A 16,825-nucleotide genomic window follows, 5' to 3' on the forward strand; every position below is an offset into this window, starting at 1 on the left:
TGGGGTTGGAGCTAAACTCTGCAGGACAGTGGCCTTACAGGACCGATTTTGGAGACCCCTGCTCTAGAAGGAAACACGATGCATTAAGAGCCAGGGAGTAAAAGCTTTTTGAATTTGAAGATCAAGGTAAATTGTACTTAATATGTCTTCCGGGAAACATGCAAGTATCTTCTGTTGCTTCTAAAGGGTAAAAAAAAAAAAGTTTAAACAAAATAAGAAAAATGTGGACATCATCCTGTTCAAAAGTGTCACCCCCAGCTTTTAATGCATCGGGTTTCCTTCTAGAGCATCACTGAATCGCTGAACAGAAAAGGGAAGTTTATATCTTATTCAAATATTCTGACATGGTTAATTACCTCCCGTAAGAGAGAGACAACGCCTCGACGAGAAGAATCATAAGCTCGAGGAATTGAAGATGATGCTTCTGTTCTCATTTCTAATACTATTTCTGCAGACGCCACGCGTTTCGTCTTGGTCTGCTGGTAAATGTATTTTCTACAGTGATGTGGAAGACTTTCTAACTGTCCAAGTCTGTGCTGGAAAACCAAACACGGCCAAATGCCATCATGTCACTGACATTAAAGAAGACCTGCGTGGACTGCCATCAAACTTACAGAACCTCTGCATTCAAATGGATCGAGACTGCCACGGTGCCTTGGCTCCAGACTCGTTTGCCCGATTTGCTTCTCTGGATTACCTTGAAATAATTGGATGTTTTTCAGAGATCCCTCCGGAAGCTTTTAATGGTTTGACAAATGTAACTTCATTAAGATTATTTTACTCGGCTGCAGAAGCCTGTTGTGAGGTAGCTCTTGATTTCAGTCGCTTTCCCTCACTTAACAGTTTGTTTCTTTCACAATATAAATTATCATTATTGGCATCAAATGTTTTTGAAACGATTCCTCACTTGCAAACATTATGCATATTTAATGCGTGTTTGAAGGATGTATCGGAGGTTCTGTGTCGACTGACAAATGTAAAGTCACTGAAGCAGTTTAATCTAGAAGAAGATTCATTAAATAGACTTCAGTACCCAAACTGCTCAGTTTTCAACACCTCTCATAGTTACATATCTACTGTGTTAAATATTGAAAAGGTTCATCTGAATCTGGGAAAATTAGAGCATATAGATGAGGGAGCTTTGGAAATGTTTGGAAATCTGTCCGTATTTGATTTTGTATCCAATTCAAAAGCAGGTTTCCTCAAAGATCTTTCTTTAATTGGAGTATATAAAATCAATCATTTGATTGCCGTGGTGTTGGATGTACTTTACTTTGATGACTTGTGTACAGCAGCAAAGTTATATTCGATTGAGACTTTACAATTTTATTATTATTCTGCTATCTTGCCACTGACTCCTACTAATATCTCAGGTGGCTGTGAAGATGTTAAGAACATTATGCTTAATAATCTGGATGAGATTGAAATCTTAGACGTATATTTGTTCTTTCAGGTTTTCAGGAACCTCACTTTTATTCAAATAAGGAAGCATGCGCTTAGACCAAATGATTTCCAATCTCTTTGTTCTTCACTGCCACAGATAGTCAAACAGATTTCCGTAATGATTCTAAGCGCAAATAAGATGGATAAGATAGTTTACCACCAATTCATATGTTTCACAGATCTTGAAACTCTAGATTTATCCATAAGTACCATTTCTAACGTTGAAGATTTTGCTTTCGTTGGATTGAACAATTTGAAAGAGCTATATTTCTGTGGCAACAAGTTATCCTACATTCATCAACACACATTCAGTGGTTTATATAAACTGATGGTCCTAGATCTCCAAGGAAATCCTATAATTCATATCGAACCTGAATCATTTGGACATCTAATTAACCTTGGCACACTTCTTCTGGGAGATCTGAACTTCCCACCTGGCATGTCACTGATCAAGCTGAATTTATCTGAAATATTTGGGATAATTCCATATAATTTGAGCAATATTTTAATTAGCTCAGGCCTGAGACCAATGCAGCTTGTGGTCGGGAGTAATACTACACTGGATCAGGCCCTAAACTTCCAAATCAAAGGTCAGTATGTGACCATTGAGGACTGCAACAGTTCACTCTTGACATCTGTAGTCACACTTCAGATAAATGCATCATATGTGAGCTGTGGAAATGAATTCATCGGGAAATATGTCCGATCAGTCGTCAGTCTGGAATTGAATTCAATGTTCTCAGAAGATATCGGAGATTTGGCTGATATCAATCAGCTTGTTCATTTAAAAACCTTAAAACTGGAAAACATTGATTTAACTAAGCAACCAAACTTGGCCGTAATGTTTCACAATCTGACAAAACTCAAGACGCTGATCCTGGCGAACTGCAGATTCTTCTTTCTGGATGGAAGTCTGACTAAAGATTTAAAGGCACTGACACGTCTTGTTTTCGTTCCAAAAGATAACGTCAACATTCTTCAAAACTTGGTGGAACATCTCACTAGTTTAAAATACCTCCATGTTCAGGGCTTGGGTCTGTACTGCAGTTGTGATAATGCGTGGATGGTCTCGTGGGTGAAGGACAACAGGAAGGTGCAGGTTTACATGTTCAACCCCACCATGAAAGAGCTGCAGTGTTTGACTGACAATGGAATTGACCACCTCAACTTTATTGGTTATGCTAAGGAGAACTGCTCATTTGAAATCGAATTTGTGTTCTTTGTCTCCACCTCTGCCTTTTTGTGTATCTTTATTATTGTGGTGCTGTCGTATAAGTTTGCAGGCCAATACATTGCGCCTTTCTATCACATCACTAGTGGATGGTTCCGAGAGGCTTTGCGTGTGAATGGTAAACATCAGTACCGCTACGATGTTTTCGTGTCTTACAGCGGTAAGGATGAACAATGGGTCATGGAGGAACTTCTTCCGAACTTGGAGCGCCGCGGCCCTCCGTTTTTGCGTCTCTGTCTGCACAGTCGGGACTTTCAGTTGGGAGTAGACATTGTGGAAAACATCACGGACAGCATCTACGCAAGTCGCCAGACTCTTTGTCTCGTCAGTCGCAACTACCTCTATAGCAACTGGTGTTCTTTGGAGATGCAGCTGGCCACCTCCAGGCTCCAGGTAGAACACAGGGACATTCTTATCCTTGTCTTCCTAGAAATGATTCCGTCTCGTTTGCTATCCTCCCATCATAGATTGGCCCGGCTGGTAAAAACTAGAACCTATTTAGACTGGCCACAGGACATGAAGATGCATGAGGCATTCTGGAACAGGTTGTGGTGTAAACTCAGCTCTAATAAAGCCAACTAGACTTTGTTTCAATAGCCTACATTGTAAAGCTGCTTAAAAATACAAAGTGAGCAAAATTCCATTGAAAGTTCAATCAAGATGACTAATGGAACATTTTTTCTTTTCTTTTTTTTAACTCAACTGACAAATTGATAAGAAATACATTTACATGTAATGACCATTTTGTATTTACTTTTTATATGCTTATTGTGTAATGTCAAATATGATTCACTGACTAAATGTGGCTGTGACAAGAGTTAACTATTGCATCTTTAAAAATGTAGCACACTTTAAACATACATAAACTGATGTTTGGTGCAACTACTGAAAAGTCTGAAATATCCTTTTCTGATAAAACATCTCAACCTCAGACTATTTCTGAATGCGCTGATCAGATATGTGCTGCACTCAGGAGATATTTTGACCCATGTGTTTGTACAAATAAGTTTCAGTTCATGTATCATCTTTCTCAGTGGGGTGGGCTTTAAAGAAACTTGTTCTCTACTATTTTGTCTTCGTATTATTAAACTGGAAGCATGTGCAGGTTAAATCTGATCACACATCACTACACACACAGCACAACTTTCGTATCCTTTTTGTGTTGTTGAAATCTTGAGTACATGATTTAAAAAAAACTAATGAATTTGACAAATTACCATTTAGGCTACAGTTGTAAGAAAAAGTATGTGAACCCTTTGCAGAATCTGTGAATAATTTTTAACAAAATAAGAGACATAATACAAAATGCACATAATTTTGTTAGTTAGTCCTATCCTGAATAAGATATTTTACATAAGACAAAAATAGCTGAATTTATAAAAAGACTATGAAAAGCCATGATCAATATGAGCTCTGATTCACCATGGCAACAGCCCCCAACAAAAACAAGTCCACATACTTCAGAGTCAATGTGTAAGTTTAATTCTTAATCGCTGTTATAACATCAGAGGTGAAAAATGGCAGATCGGTAAGTTCACTTTCAGTCGGTCACGTTCGACGTATGTCGGAACTGACCGACGAATTGGGATCCCAATTCGTACGTCTCCGTTCCCTTCTTCAGGGAACGAGGGTTACATACGTAACCGAGACGTTATTGAACTAATATTCATTTGCATAGTAGCCTATCCCATGGGCAAAAAAAAAAAAAAAAGTGGTAGTAGCTACAAATGAAGCATAAAAACACAATTCAATCAGGTAAGCATAAAAGGTTCATGGGTCTAAGCTACACGACTCGACAAACATTTGACTTATTAAATAAATATCATTCAGTGTCTATTTCAATGTGCAGCCGCTTTTTCCACAGTCTAATGCTAGGTTATCATAAATGTTCTCTAATCCAACCTGTTACATTTCTTAATTAGGGTAATGAAACTACCATTTAAAAATGCTACCGCTCAAAGATGCATGTGGATATGGCAAAAAAAAAAAAAAACTAACCCACCCTAACCCTTATTTAGCAAGTTATCTGCCAATGGGAATAAGAATAAGAAAAATATTCTTGTTTCCATTTGCATTAAGATTTTTCTTACCTCACTGGCAGATAATTTTAAAAATGCACTTAGTTTATTCATTTCTTATATAGAAAATGTATCTTGTATTTTTTTTTTTTTTTAGATATATTAGTACTTGAAAAAAGACTCAAATAATACTCAGTAAGAAAAGCATTTTTGCAGCGTAAATGAATGGATGACGCATTTAAACATCGCTTAAGCTTTAAAAGGCAGCGGAGACTGAAAGAAAAAGGGTTTACTGAAGAAAGCCTGCTCCAGACCAGGGGTGTGTTTCCCAAAAGCACAGTTATCAAACTATGGTCGCAAGTTCCATTGAACTCCATTAGTTACGACAGAATTTGCGCCCATAGTTAGCTTTGGAAAACACACTCGCAGTTAGGTTCACAGAGTTAGTTACCATGGTATTCTCATTTCAGGGTTGACATACTCAGAGTTTTCACTTATCCTTCTTTCTGAAACGGGCCCCAGGTCCCAAAAAGTCTTCAGTTTCTCAGCATATTTCGCATATGGACCCTTTCCAGCAGTGACTGTATGATTTTCAGAACCATGTTTTCACACTGCGGACAATCGAGGGACACAACTATTACAAGGTTGAAACATTCACTGATGCTCTAGAACGGGGGTCTCCAACCCCAATTAAACTCACCTGAACCAGCTAACCCATGTCTTACTAGGGCCTTGTAAGACACTGATTAGCTGGTTCAGGTGTGTTTCTTTGGGGTTGGAGCTAAACTCTGCAGGACAGTGGCCCTACAGGACCGATTTTGGAGACCCCTGCTCTAGAAGGAAACACGATGCATTAAGAGCCAGGGAGAAAAGGCTTTTTGAATTTGAATATCAAGGTAAATTGTACTTAATTTGTCTTCCGGGAAACAAAGTAGCTTCTGAAGGGCAGTACTAAATAAAATAAAAAAACTATATTTAAACAAAATAAGAAAAATTTGGACATCATCCTGTTCAAAAGTTTCACCCCCCAACTTTTAATGCATCGGGTTTCCTTCTAGAACATCACTGAATTGTTGTGGGTCATCCAGGTAATGACATGGTATTAACCTTTGAAAAAGGTAATTTTTATAAATGCAGCTTTTTTCCCCCTTTTTTTTGTCTTGTGGACTATATGTAAACATTTTTATGTAAAATATCTTAGTAAGGACAGCACTAAATAAAAAATAAGTATTTTGAAAGATCTCTTATTTTGTTAACCCTCGTGCACTGTTCGATTTCTGGTTACACTCCTTATGGTCCGGGTCAAATTGACCCTAATTGGATTCAATACAATTCCCCAAAAATCACACTATGAAAAAACACATACAATCAGGTACAAACAATTAACTTTTAATATCAATACTTTTCACACATTACAAAGAATAAATATCTGAATTTACGATTTATAAAAATACTTTTAACCATTTTTATTTTTAAGATTGGCCCTTAGGACACTTGCCTTTATACATTTAGAACAATACTATCTTAGTCTAAACCTAAAGAAATCTTGACCAACTATATAGCATTTTAAAGCTTTCAGACTCTAATTTTCATATTTGGTGACTGATTTTCAAAAGAGATGACAGATAAATAGCGATAGATTCGTCATTTGTGATGCGGTACCAAACTATAACGCACGTTTTGACTCTTTCCATATGTTTTTTTTATATGCATTTTAGAGATTGAATTCAAATCAAATATTAACATTACTGCCCAAACTACTTCTCAATAGGATGTCTACTTCATAGATATTTTGAAAAGTATGAAAATATAACGTTCAGATCACTCAAACCATATATGGAAATCGAAGAGTCTACATGTCATCTAGTGGAAAACGTTGGTACTGCACACATAAACGTTTTTTTTTTTTTGAGATATCAACCTAAAATTTGGTACAGAATTTGTTCAGATATTTAGCTTTGATTTTCTTGAGGTTTTAGAATTTAACATGTTTTGTAAAATGTATATTTTATATAAAATATAAAAATATATATGTTATATATTTTCATGTTCATAAACTTCTATAACTTGTTTTAAACTTTACTTTTACGACTTATACAGTGATGGCCGATTTCAAAACACTGCTTCATGAAGTTGTTAATAGTTGAAGAGCTCTGAGATGCACAAAGTGTTTTGTATTTTGTGTCTGTACAGTTGCTTTTGAATATCTGTCCTATACGGGTCAAATTGACCCACAAACAGCAAGAGTGTATACAATTTTGATATGCACATTTCACAACGCATTATCATGTTGAAACTTTGCATGCATGTTAATGACCCTAAATGAGAAAAGGTCACACAATTTCAAGAAAAACAATGTAGGTTAGATAGTATTTCAGATAGATTGAAAAAAGAAATTATAGCTAATTTTTACCATTTGTGGCATACAAAAAATATTTCTGTATTGAAAAAATGGGGAAAAGCTAATTTTTTTAGCTTCATAGGTTAGTAAAAAACTAAAATAACAAAATATAACCAAGAAATTTTATTATTTTGGGTCTCTACAATTGCCTTAGAACATTAAAATATGCGGGTCAAATTGATCCGTGAACATCACGAACGTAACAGTAAATGTGTGTGTATATGTCAAAACACATCAGCGTGTTGAAACTTTGCATGCATGTTCATGACCCTAAATGAGAAAAAGTCACAAAATTTTAAGAAAAAAAAACAGGTTAACTGATATTTCTGACAACTTAAAAATCAAAACGGGTCAAATTGACCCGCAACATAACACAAGGGTTAAACATATTCAGATTCTACAAGTGAAATTCTTATTTCACTTCGTTTTTCTTGCAACTGTATAAATAGAAAATTTGGTTAAAAAAAAAAAAAAAATGGGTACGGTTTTAGATTTATTTCCTTAAGGGTCATTAACACCCTATGCAACCAATCTTCAGATTATAAATTAAGCAATTAAAGACACAAACTTTCTTACAGGTTTTCTCTGAATTTCCACATTTCATGCAATAGAATTCGAAGAACATTTGTCATACATTATTTCCATAGAAAGTTGAAATTAGGCAGAAAAAATATGACAATCACATCAGATCACATACAGTATAGGAAGCAATTTCTTTCAACTTTTTTCCCCACAGTGATCAGAGGTTAGTTTTTGTGCCTAGGTTTTAAAAAAAATAATAAAACAATTCATGCATTCAACCTACAATATGAACATTAAAATCCAAAGAATTCAAAGATATCATCTATATCATTCCTTGGCCTTTTGGAGTCAATTTTTTTTTCCTTAGCTCCAGGTGCCATATTGTTTCTTGACACTTCTTTTTTTGAGAATTGTTGTGGTTCGCTGCAGGTCCTCTTGTGTTTCAATGACACAGACAAGTTTTTAACTGTTCTAGAGCATCTCCTGGAAAATGCACAACTGGATCTGGCAGTTCTATTGCGTGTCACGAAGGTTCTGAGGCGACGTTTTGGTGGGAAAGTCTTTTGATGCAACAATGCCTTGTGAACTTCTAACTTAATCTTCTTCAATCTCTTCTCAACCCTGAATTTAAAAAACATGATTAGACACACCTGCTAAAAAGGACTCATAAATACGGATTTCATTTACAGTATTTTTATGTACCTGACACCTTCAGCTTCCAGACTTTCCATCCTCAGACACTTCAGGCCCAAGAAGGCCAGGTGCTTGCGTTCTCGATGAAACTTGCAGCTCTGGCACCAGTGCATCACTTCCTTCAGATGGGCAGCCATGCTTCTGAACGAGGACACCTTCTCCAGTGACTTCAAGAATTTCCTTTTCTGACAGACTGCAATTTGGCTTGAGATGTCCAATGTCATCTGTGGCTGCAACGTTGCATCAAAATTAACCCATGACTGCTTTTCTATGAATATGTCAGCATATCATTTTCATCAAAAATGTACTTCAGCTTGTTCTCTCATATGGCAGCATCCCAGCACTAGTCACTGACAAAATACAAATCAAGATCAAATACCTGTTTGGTGGTTTTACACGATTGTTGAAGCACAACCGTCATGTCCGGTCCATAGGATGAGAGATCTGAAGAATTACAACAAGCAAATTGGATTACATATACAGTAAAAGCAAAGTATATAAAATACACAAAATCAAAATTGGTAAGAAAACCCAAAAACCTGGCTGTCGCTCTAAAACTGCAGTCCCCAGATCCAGACTAGAACCTTCCTCATGACCAGCAGAAAATATTGGCATCATCTCACTCTCTTGTACATTATTTTCTTCTTGCCCTTTGTCCTCAAACAACCTGGAAAGGACAGACAGTTTGGACTTTCTTGGCCCTCTTGGGTCCTTTAAAAAGTCTTTGGTGCCTTCTTCCATCAGTAGATCAGTCTGTGGGAGGCACAGGAAGTCTTTCAGGTCCCCGGGCAGGGTGAAGTCGGTTAGGTAGGCCATGGGTTTGGACTGTGACACCTTCTGGAGGAGTTCAGTGGCTCTTTTGTACATGGGGATGAGGGCTCTCAGAATACCTCTGAAGAACACCCTAGCAAAAAAAGTGATAAAATAATAAAAACATATATGAAAAAGCATTATCCCAGAATTATATTCATTGCACATTATTCATTGTCCAGGAAAGGTTTAAAACATTCAGAATATTTTTTTAAACAATTCTTAACATTTAGTTTTTTCATTTCATGCTAAACATACATGCTCACACACACCTATCTATCTAAATGGGGACTTTCCATAGACTTCTATTGTTTTTATACAGCTCAGCTAGTTGTAAATACTAAAACCTAACCCTACCAAAACCCTAAAGGTGTGGTCACGTTAGCAACATTTCTGCTAAATATCCTAGGCTAAAAAAGGTCCATTGATTAGCAATGCAGCCATCTTACAAAGAAGACAATTTCAAATCAAACAGCTTTCTGTTGGTCAATGTGGCAAATTCCGGTCGAAATGACTTGCTTTCACACGCAGAAATCTGACAAAAATAAAAAACGGTAAATGTGATGCACCTTAACAGAACACTTTCAGATTTCTAAATGTACTTTAACTTTACTTTTACAAATGAGGGCATCCCCAAAAGGGGGTTTCGTCAGATTTGTCAGACATACCAAGACAGTGTCATATTACTCATATTACTATGAATACGAGAAAGTGCAACGCACAATATAGAAGTCCCACCTTCTAAATAAAAGAACCAACGGCCAATGGTAAAGGTAAAGTCATCACATCACTGCAGCTGCGATAAAATGCTCCGCTTGCCATAGAAATAGTCCTGAGACATAAGCATGGGATACAAGCTTTTTTAAAGCTATTTGACCATAAGAAACAACATTTATGAGATAGTGTCAGATTTAGTTGCTGACAGAGGTGGACAAAGTACACAACTCCATTACTTGAGTAAAAGTAAAAGTACTATTGGTTAAATATAATTCCATTACCAGAGAAAGTTGTAAAGATAGATTCTTACTTAAGTAAAAGTACAGAAGTACTTGCTTTTAAAAGTACTTAAGTATCAAAAGTAAAAGTAAACGCATTATTTTATTATTGTTGCATTGTTGTATGAATGCACGCTGTTCCATCATGATGGTTTAAGCCAGTCATGCTCCATCTGACATGCTAGCATACCTTGAACTCATTTAAAAACGTGTTTAAAAGTTACAAAGCTCTTATCAAAGTCAAATTCATACTCGAAAAGAAAGGTTTCTACATTGTGTTTATTTGACAGGATTATGTAAAAACATATTTCTGAAAGGACTTCAGCTAACAGTTTTAGCCCAACTACATGGTTTTTGCATGCTAACTAACATCATTGTCGAACGTTACCTATGCGTTAGCGTTGTATCCACATGGCTATGGCAACTTGGCGGTTAAATCTATCAAAATCCTTTGACCGACCATATTTCATACCAGTGTTAATTTTGACAGCAAATTTTGATTTAGTTTTAGTCAGTCTTTTGACTAACATTTTAGGCATCTGAATTGTTTTAGTTTTAGTCTAGTTTTAATTGACTTTAATAAGATTTTAGTAGATTCAATAGACTAAAATTCAGTACTTGAGGTCTGGCGTCTGAGAGGCAGCTTTCTGTGTACACTTTCGTGTCGTCGCACTTTTTCAGACTTATCCACGTCTGCTCTTCTGAATTATAACTTTTAAGTATGACCATGGTTGCGCGCACTGCATCTGGGAACTGCCGCCTTCTATTTTGCCATCAATTGATTGGTGTTCAAAAAAATACTTGGAAATCATTGAACTTCATATGATCCTACAAGAGTGATAACTGATAGGCTGTCTGCAATAAAAATCACGTTTTAAAGAAGAAAACAAATCATCCACTGACTTTCAAAGCGGCTATGACTTTCTACTTCGAGGGCCTTGATAGAAATGTAGTGGAGTAAAAAGTACGATATGTCTTTCAAATGTAGTGAAGTAAAAGTCATAAGTTTCCAGAAAAACTACTACTCAAGGAAAGTACAGATACTCAAAAAGTGTACAGTACAGTAAGTGTATTTAAGTACAGCACTCAAGTAAATGTACTTAGTTACTGTCCACCTCTGGTTGCTGATTTGAATATGTTATTTAAGTGGGAGTATAACAAGCAGTTTTGGAGATTTCAGGATTCCCCCATTCAAGTAGATAGGACTTGGTCTTGGATGCCCAAAATAGCTGCCCGGAGGCATTGCAAATATGGATTCGAGTAGGAGTGGACAATATAATCAAAATCTTAATTTTATTTCACCATAATGATATACATCACAATATAGTTATTTTTTCTTTAAATAAGGTTATAGCAAACTTTTTGATACCATCGAAATTTTCATTGTCAATTCTTATCACCATTTTCAACATCATTTAAAGAACTAATACTAACCTAAAAAAGGGAAAGGGACATTGCTTTAGCTCACTTCTAGGTACCTAAATTTGTCCATAAAATATGATTAAAAAAGGTACCAAAAGTACAAAATACAACATCGAGTCGAATCAATATGCTTGATCCAAATTCCAACCATCAATTTTGCACAGAAATATGAAAATTTGCTCCCTCCATGCAGTTTCCCCAACTTAGCATTTCTATACCATATCAAAAATATCAGTGACATGGCAGATTATACTGTTACATAAACTCACCAGAGGCGACTGAGCATGCTGAGCATCACCGTATTCAGCACAATGAACTCCCGTAGCTGTAGGTGCTGTCGTGTCAGTCTAATTGGGGTGTGAAGGATCACAGCCATGCACAGTTCTTCTATCATACTTTTATACGTTTTCAAACCAAAGTAAATGGTTGTGAATGTGAACATTTAGGATACATGAAAGCTTGGGTGCACCGCTCCAGCGTTCGGCCTAAAAGGCTGGAGGCTCCAAGTAGTTTGAGACAGAACCACTCCAACATGGGCTGACTGGGAACGTCACACTCGCCAACCTCTATGCCAGCATCACTGCGCAGAAACAAACACGCATTCTAAAAACTTGTGACATACAAGTGAAATGAACAAGAAAAGGTGTAGGCCGGGAATTGATTTTGTTCATCTGAAATTGATTGGATGGCTGTGGTTTGCTATTGCCATGATCTCATGTGAATGACAGATTGTCCCGCCATTGTGCCAGTAAGCACATCATCAGAGAAGAGAAGCGATGCCCTTGCAAGAAGGATGGGAAGTGATTTTGATAAGATTTCGAAAGCACATGAATAAAATAAAAAAAATGGTGTGCACTGATAAATCATTTATAATAAACACAGCAATATTCCTTAAAAAAATAAGAGTGGTAAATTTAGATTTCATGGGGCTTTAACCTACACCGTACCTCTGAAATATGGTTGGACACAGTTCCTGCAGATCTTCTACTGCTGCTTGTAACTTCATCTCTTTCAAGCGGTTTACACATTGTTCAACCTGCAGATGATGCATATTTCATAAATTTCATATAAATGAATAATAGGGATTTTATCATGGACATGGAATAATTATGCAATAACATGTTATATGCATATGGGTTCCCACCTGTTTTAATGCTCGGAATGGCTTGTGTTGTCTGAAGCAGTTGTTCAAAACGTAAAGTAGCTCATAGAGCACACGGATTTCTGTCTGCAGAACTTCACTACATAACAGGGTCAACACTTTCTCACAGTCAGCCAGCAGATCTTTAATCAAGCTATCTAGACAGAGAAACATCAACAAAAGTTAACTTATGTCATTTAGCTGATGTTTTTGAAGTGTCACACTACACACGGGATAGTTACTTAAAGGGATTGTTCACCCAAAAATGAAAATTCTGTCATTTTGTCACGCTGAAGTTGTCCCAAACATGTATAAAAACCTGTATAAATGTATTTGTTCTTCTGAACACAATGCAAGATATTTGGGAAAATGTTTGTAACCAGCCATTGACTAGTGACAACCATTGAGCCATAGTATTTTTTGTCCCTTCTATGGGATTCAATGGCTGCCGAGATCTGCTTGGTTACAAACATTCTTCCAAATACCTTCCATGGTGTTCAGCAGAACAGAGAAATTTATACAGGTTTGGAACAACTTGACAGTGACAAAATTATGACAGAATTTTCATTTTTGGGCGAACTATCCCTTTAATTAAGATCAGTCGTCTGGTGTACTGTAGTGACAGAATTATATACAGTACGTACACCAAACAACTTGCACATAATACACAATAAACAATAAAAAGATAATATGCAGAAGACTACACTAACACTAGTAAACAAGTCTTGCATGGGACAACGTGACCGTCTGATTAAATCAAAAGTTTCGAGTTAAATGCTTTTCACTGGCTACAATCTCACATGTGCAACATTTCACATGACTCTAACGGACCCACGTGTTCAGATCTGCAGCAGGAAAACACACTGTTCGCTTTAAATGTATTTACATACCGTGTATGAGCACTTTATAGTAAAGTCTAGTAAATATATGGGTTAAAATATTAGAACATACCAGTTGAACCAGTAGAGGGGATTCGAATCGAAGAAACAGCACTTGGAAACGGAATATTAGTTTTATTCCAAGGTTCCTGCGCCATGTTTACAGTTGACTACCGGGGACTCGAGAGAGAATCAGCCAATCATAAGCTTGTTCGTACGATTACGTCATAGTTCCTAAAGGTACATACACAGCATTCAAATGCGGGGCTTTTTAAGGACCATTTTGATTTTATTACCCCTATGTTTATAGTTTTTCATTTTTATTGTTTATTTTATTTATTTTGTATTATTATTTATATTATATTTCTTTTTCTGATTCCCTTTCTGTAATTATTATTGTTATTTTGTATTTAATTGTGGGATTTGTCACTAAAAGCATTAAAAAAAATACACAAAAAAAGCATGTGTGGCACACAACATATAATTAGGGACTAATTAATCAATTATTTTTTTTTAAATACAGTTTTTACAAAAGCCATCAAACTGTAAGAGATGTAAAAACAGGCATCATCTTTTCCACTTTTAATGTAATATTGAAACAAAATTCATCTAACAAATACAAAATTAAAAATAAATAAATTGCTTACGCAAGTGTGCTCACCCCTCAAATAATACTAGGTTGAAGCACATTTACTTTTAATAAGTTCCCCCAGCAATGTGATCTTATATATATATATATATATATATATATATATATATATAATATATATATAATGCACCTGCCCAAATATTACCCAAAATAAATAAAGTATTAATGGTCATAATGCCAATTGTTGTGTTTCTGAAAACAAACAAAACATTTTTAAATATTACGATCTTTATTATTCCTATATAAATGATCTGTAATGCAGTTAACATAATGAGGTACAGATGGTCAGGCTCAGTTTCTCACCATCTTCTTTCATCCAACAGTAATCATCATATTTATTTATTTATAAACGCACATTTCATTTGTGTTGAAGTACCCATGCAATAATCTGTGGATTGACTTCCTCCAGTACTGATTCTTCTGTTCTGCCACGTACTTTGAGTCCATGGTTCGCATCCTTGACCCAGTGAACGGCAGAAGGGCATTTCATGGTGTGCATAATATTTTGTAGAAGTGTCTGAAAAGCAAGCAAAGGATTGCATTTCATCAAGTAATATAAATATGAAAGAATTGTTTAAAAACTTCAAGCTAAAGGGCTAGTTTACCCACAAAAAAAAATAAATAAAATGAAATGATGAAAGATTTCTTATTTTTGGGTGAACTATTATTTTTAAAGGTCCAACAGGAAGAACTTTAAAAATGACCATTACTCAATTTAAACCCCAGATCGATGGAAAACTCCTCATTTGTGTTTACCTGTTCACACATGTTATCTGTAGTGCCGGAAACAAACAGCACAGAAGTTTGCGTCAGCGCAAGCAGGCCTCGGCTCCGCTCAACATAAGTTTGTGGTTTTCCTGGTAGATTCAGTGGGAATGACAAACACAGAACACCCTGGACTGCATCCTTCTGTCTACGCACACGTTCACACACAGCAACGGCTGTACGAGCACCCATAGAGCGCCCTGGAAATAGACATAGAGAGAGAACATTTAAAAGAAATTATATATATACAGCTCTGGAAAAAAATTAAGAGACCACTTAACATTGATTTATCAATTTCTTAATTTGTTCTAGATCTGTATATATTTGGAAGCTTGGCAAGTCAGGTAAATCCTGGCTGTAAAGTATTCCTAATAATATATTAATATTCCTAATAATATAAGAATAGGAGGAAATCAGACAACAATTCAATATTGTTCACTATGAAAAAAAGCTTGAAACTGTGAAATACTTCATAGAAAAACCTTTCTGAGAAGTAAAGCCTCTAAAAACCAAAACAGCATCTGCAATTTTTTCAGTTCCTCCTTCAAAAATAGACCAAACAAACAAATTAATATCTCTCACAAAACCTGGTATAGGCTACTTTCTCAGTCTTCTCAAAATACCATTAGAGAGTGTTTGAGGAGGGGGGAAAAAGAGCAAGAGAGCCCTACCTCCCAAGAAAATGCTGTTTGGTGCAAATCTCTCATGGCTCTTTATGTAATCCTGGTGGATTATTGTTGGAGAATTAGTTATGCAATTTTAAAAATATTCTTAACAATATTCTTCATATGAATTATGCATTTAAGTAATTATATATTAAATAGTTTTGTTTTATTATTAAATAGCAATACAATAATAAAATGCAGCTACAATACAAACATGTTCTTGGTGGTGCTTACCACAACGGCGCTATAAACTCTAACTCTGTACTTAAAGTTCACCGCCCTGCAGGTGAATCGCAGGCACAGAACACCTGCACAGGCGAGAGCGCGCGCGAGGGTCTCCAGCTGTTTGACGTGCATGTCTCCCCCCGCGCCGTGCGTCAACACCATAGCTGTGCATTCCGCGGTGACTTCAGCAGGGACTGTGAACACACCATCCAGCTCTTTCTGCTCGAACGGGATGCTTACATTCTCCTGTAATATTCCGCTGATTAAAATTCTCTCAAGTGTCAAAAACGAAGCTCTCATAAATAAATTCGTAGTAAAGTTTGACATTACAAGATGCAACAAAACACAGTGAAGCACTCATTCTTTTCCACTTTGTTTAATGCAAAAGTGTAAAGTGTTACTAAGTAGGAATACATGTTTCTATATAGAAAATACCTCTGAAAACTCCATTTATGGTTGCGTGGTTGAAGCATAGACCGTAAAAAAATAGGTTGAAGCAATGGGCTCCGAAATTCCCGGTTAAAATTTTCTCACACGTGGACAAAACATGCGAATCATTTGAATCACGTTGTTTACAGCGCCATCTAAAGTAAAGGAGTGAGCAATGCGCCTCGGTTAAGATGTTAAAAGAAGGAATTTGGACACTTGGAGTACACTTAAAATGTATGAATGTCATTGCATTAAGTAGTCATTTTTGTATTACTTTAAAGAAACACTTCACAAAGCCTTTCAAAAAGGAAGTTTGTTCGATTTTAAATGTTAGATAGGGAACACAATAGACAACAGATGTTGGGTGATGTTGATGTCCAGTGTTGGGTAAGTTACTCTAAAATAAGTAATGAATTACTAGTTACTATTTACAGTGAGGAAAATAAGTATTTGAACCCTGCTATTTTGCAAGTTCTCCCACTTAGAAATCATGGAGGGGTCTGAAATTGTCATCTAGACTTAATTTTGATGTTAATTG

General features: G+C 36.1%; 2 protein-coding genes across 2 annotated transcripts; one reads left to right on the plus strand and one right to left on the minus strand.

Moving 5' to 3' along the window:
• Positions 1-415: 415 nt before the first annotated feature.
• Positions 416-3,732, plus strand: LOC307128754 (uncharacterized protein; the record flags this gene model as incomplete). Its single annotated transcript, XM_079820697.1, has 1 exon — positions 416-3,732. One exon carries the CDS (start codon positions 416-418, stop codon positions 3,254-3,256), a length of 2,841 nt encoding a protein of 946 aa, XP_079676823.1. The 3' UTR covers positions 3,257-3,732.
• A 3,470-nt stretch (positions 3,733-7,202) lies between these two features.
• Positions 7,203-16,371, minus strand: rmp64 (ribonuclease MRP subunit p64). The gene is made up of 14 exons (XM_079820698.1): positions 16,294-16,371; positions 15,868-16,104; positions 15,640-15,691; positions 14,960-15,168; positions 14,580-14,720; positions 13,628-13,724; positions 12,680-12,834; positions 12,483-12,571; positions 11,987-12,115; positions 11,805-11,882; positions 8,848-9,212; positions 8,688-8,752; positions 8,318-8,538; positions 7,203-8,236 (listed from the first exon to the last, which is right to left on the minus strand). The coding sequence occupies exons 1-14, from the start codon at positions 16,306-16,308 to the stop codon at positions 7,909-7,911; spliced, it is 2,181 nt and encodes a 726-aa protein (XP_079676824.1). The 5' UTR covers positions 16,309-16,371; the 3' UTR covers positions 7,203-7,908.
• Between the last annotated feature and the right edge of the window lie 454 nt (positions 16,372-16,825).

The sequence above is a fragment of the Gobio gobio genome, assembly GCF_949357685.1.
Source record: "Gobio gobio genome assembly, chromosome: 7".
NCBI lineage: Eukaryota > Metazoa > Chordata > Actinopteri > Cypriniformes > Gobionidae > Gobio > Gobio gobio.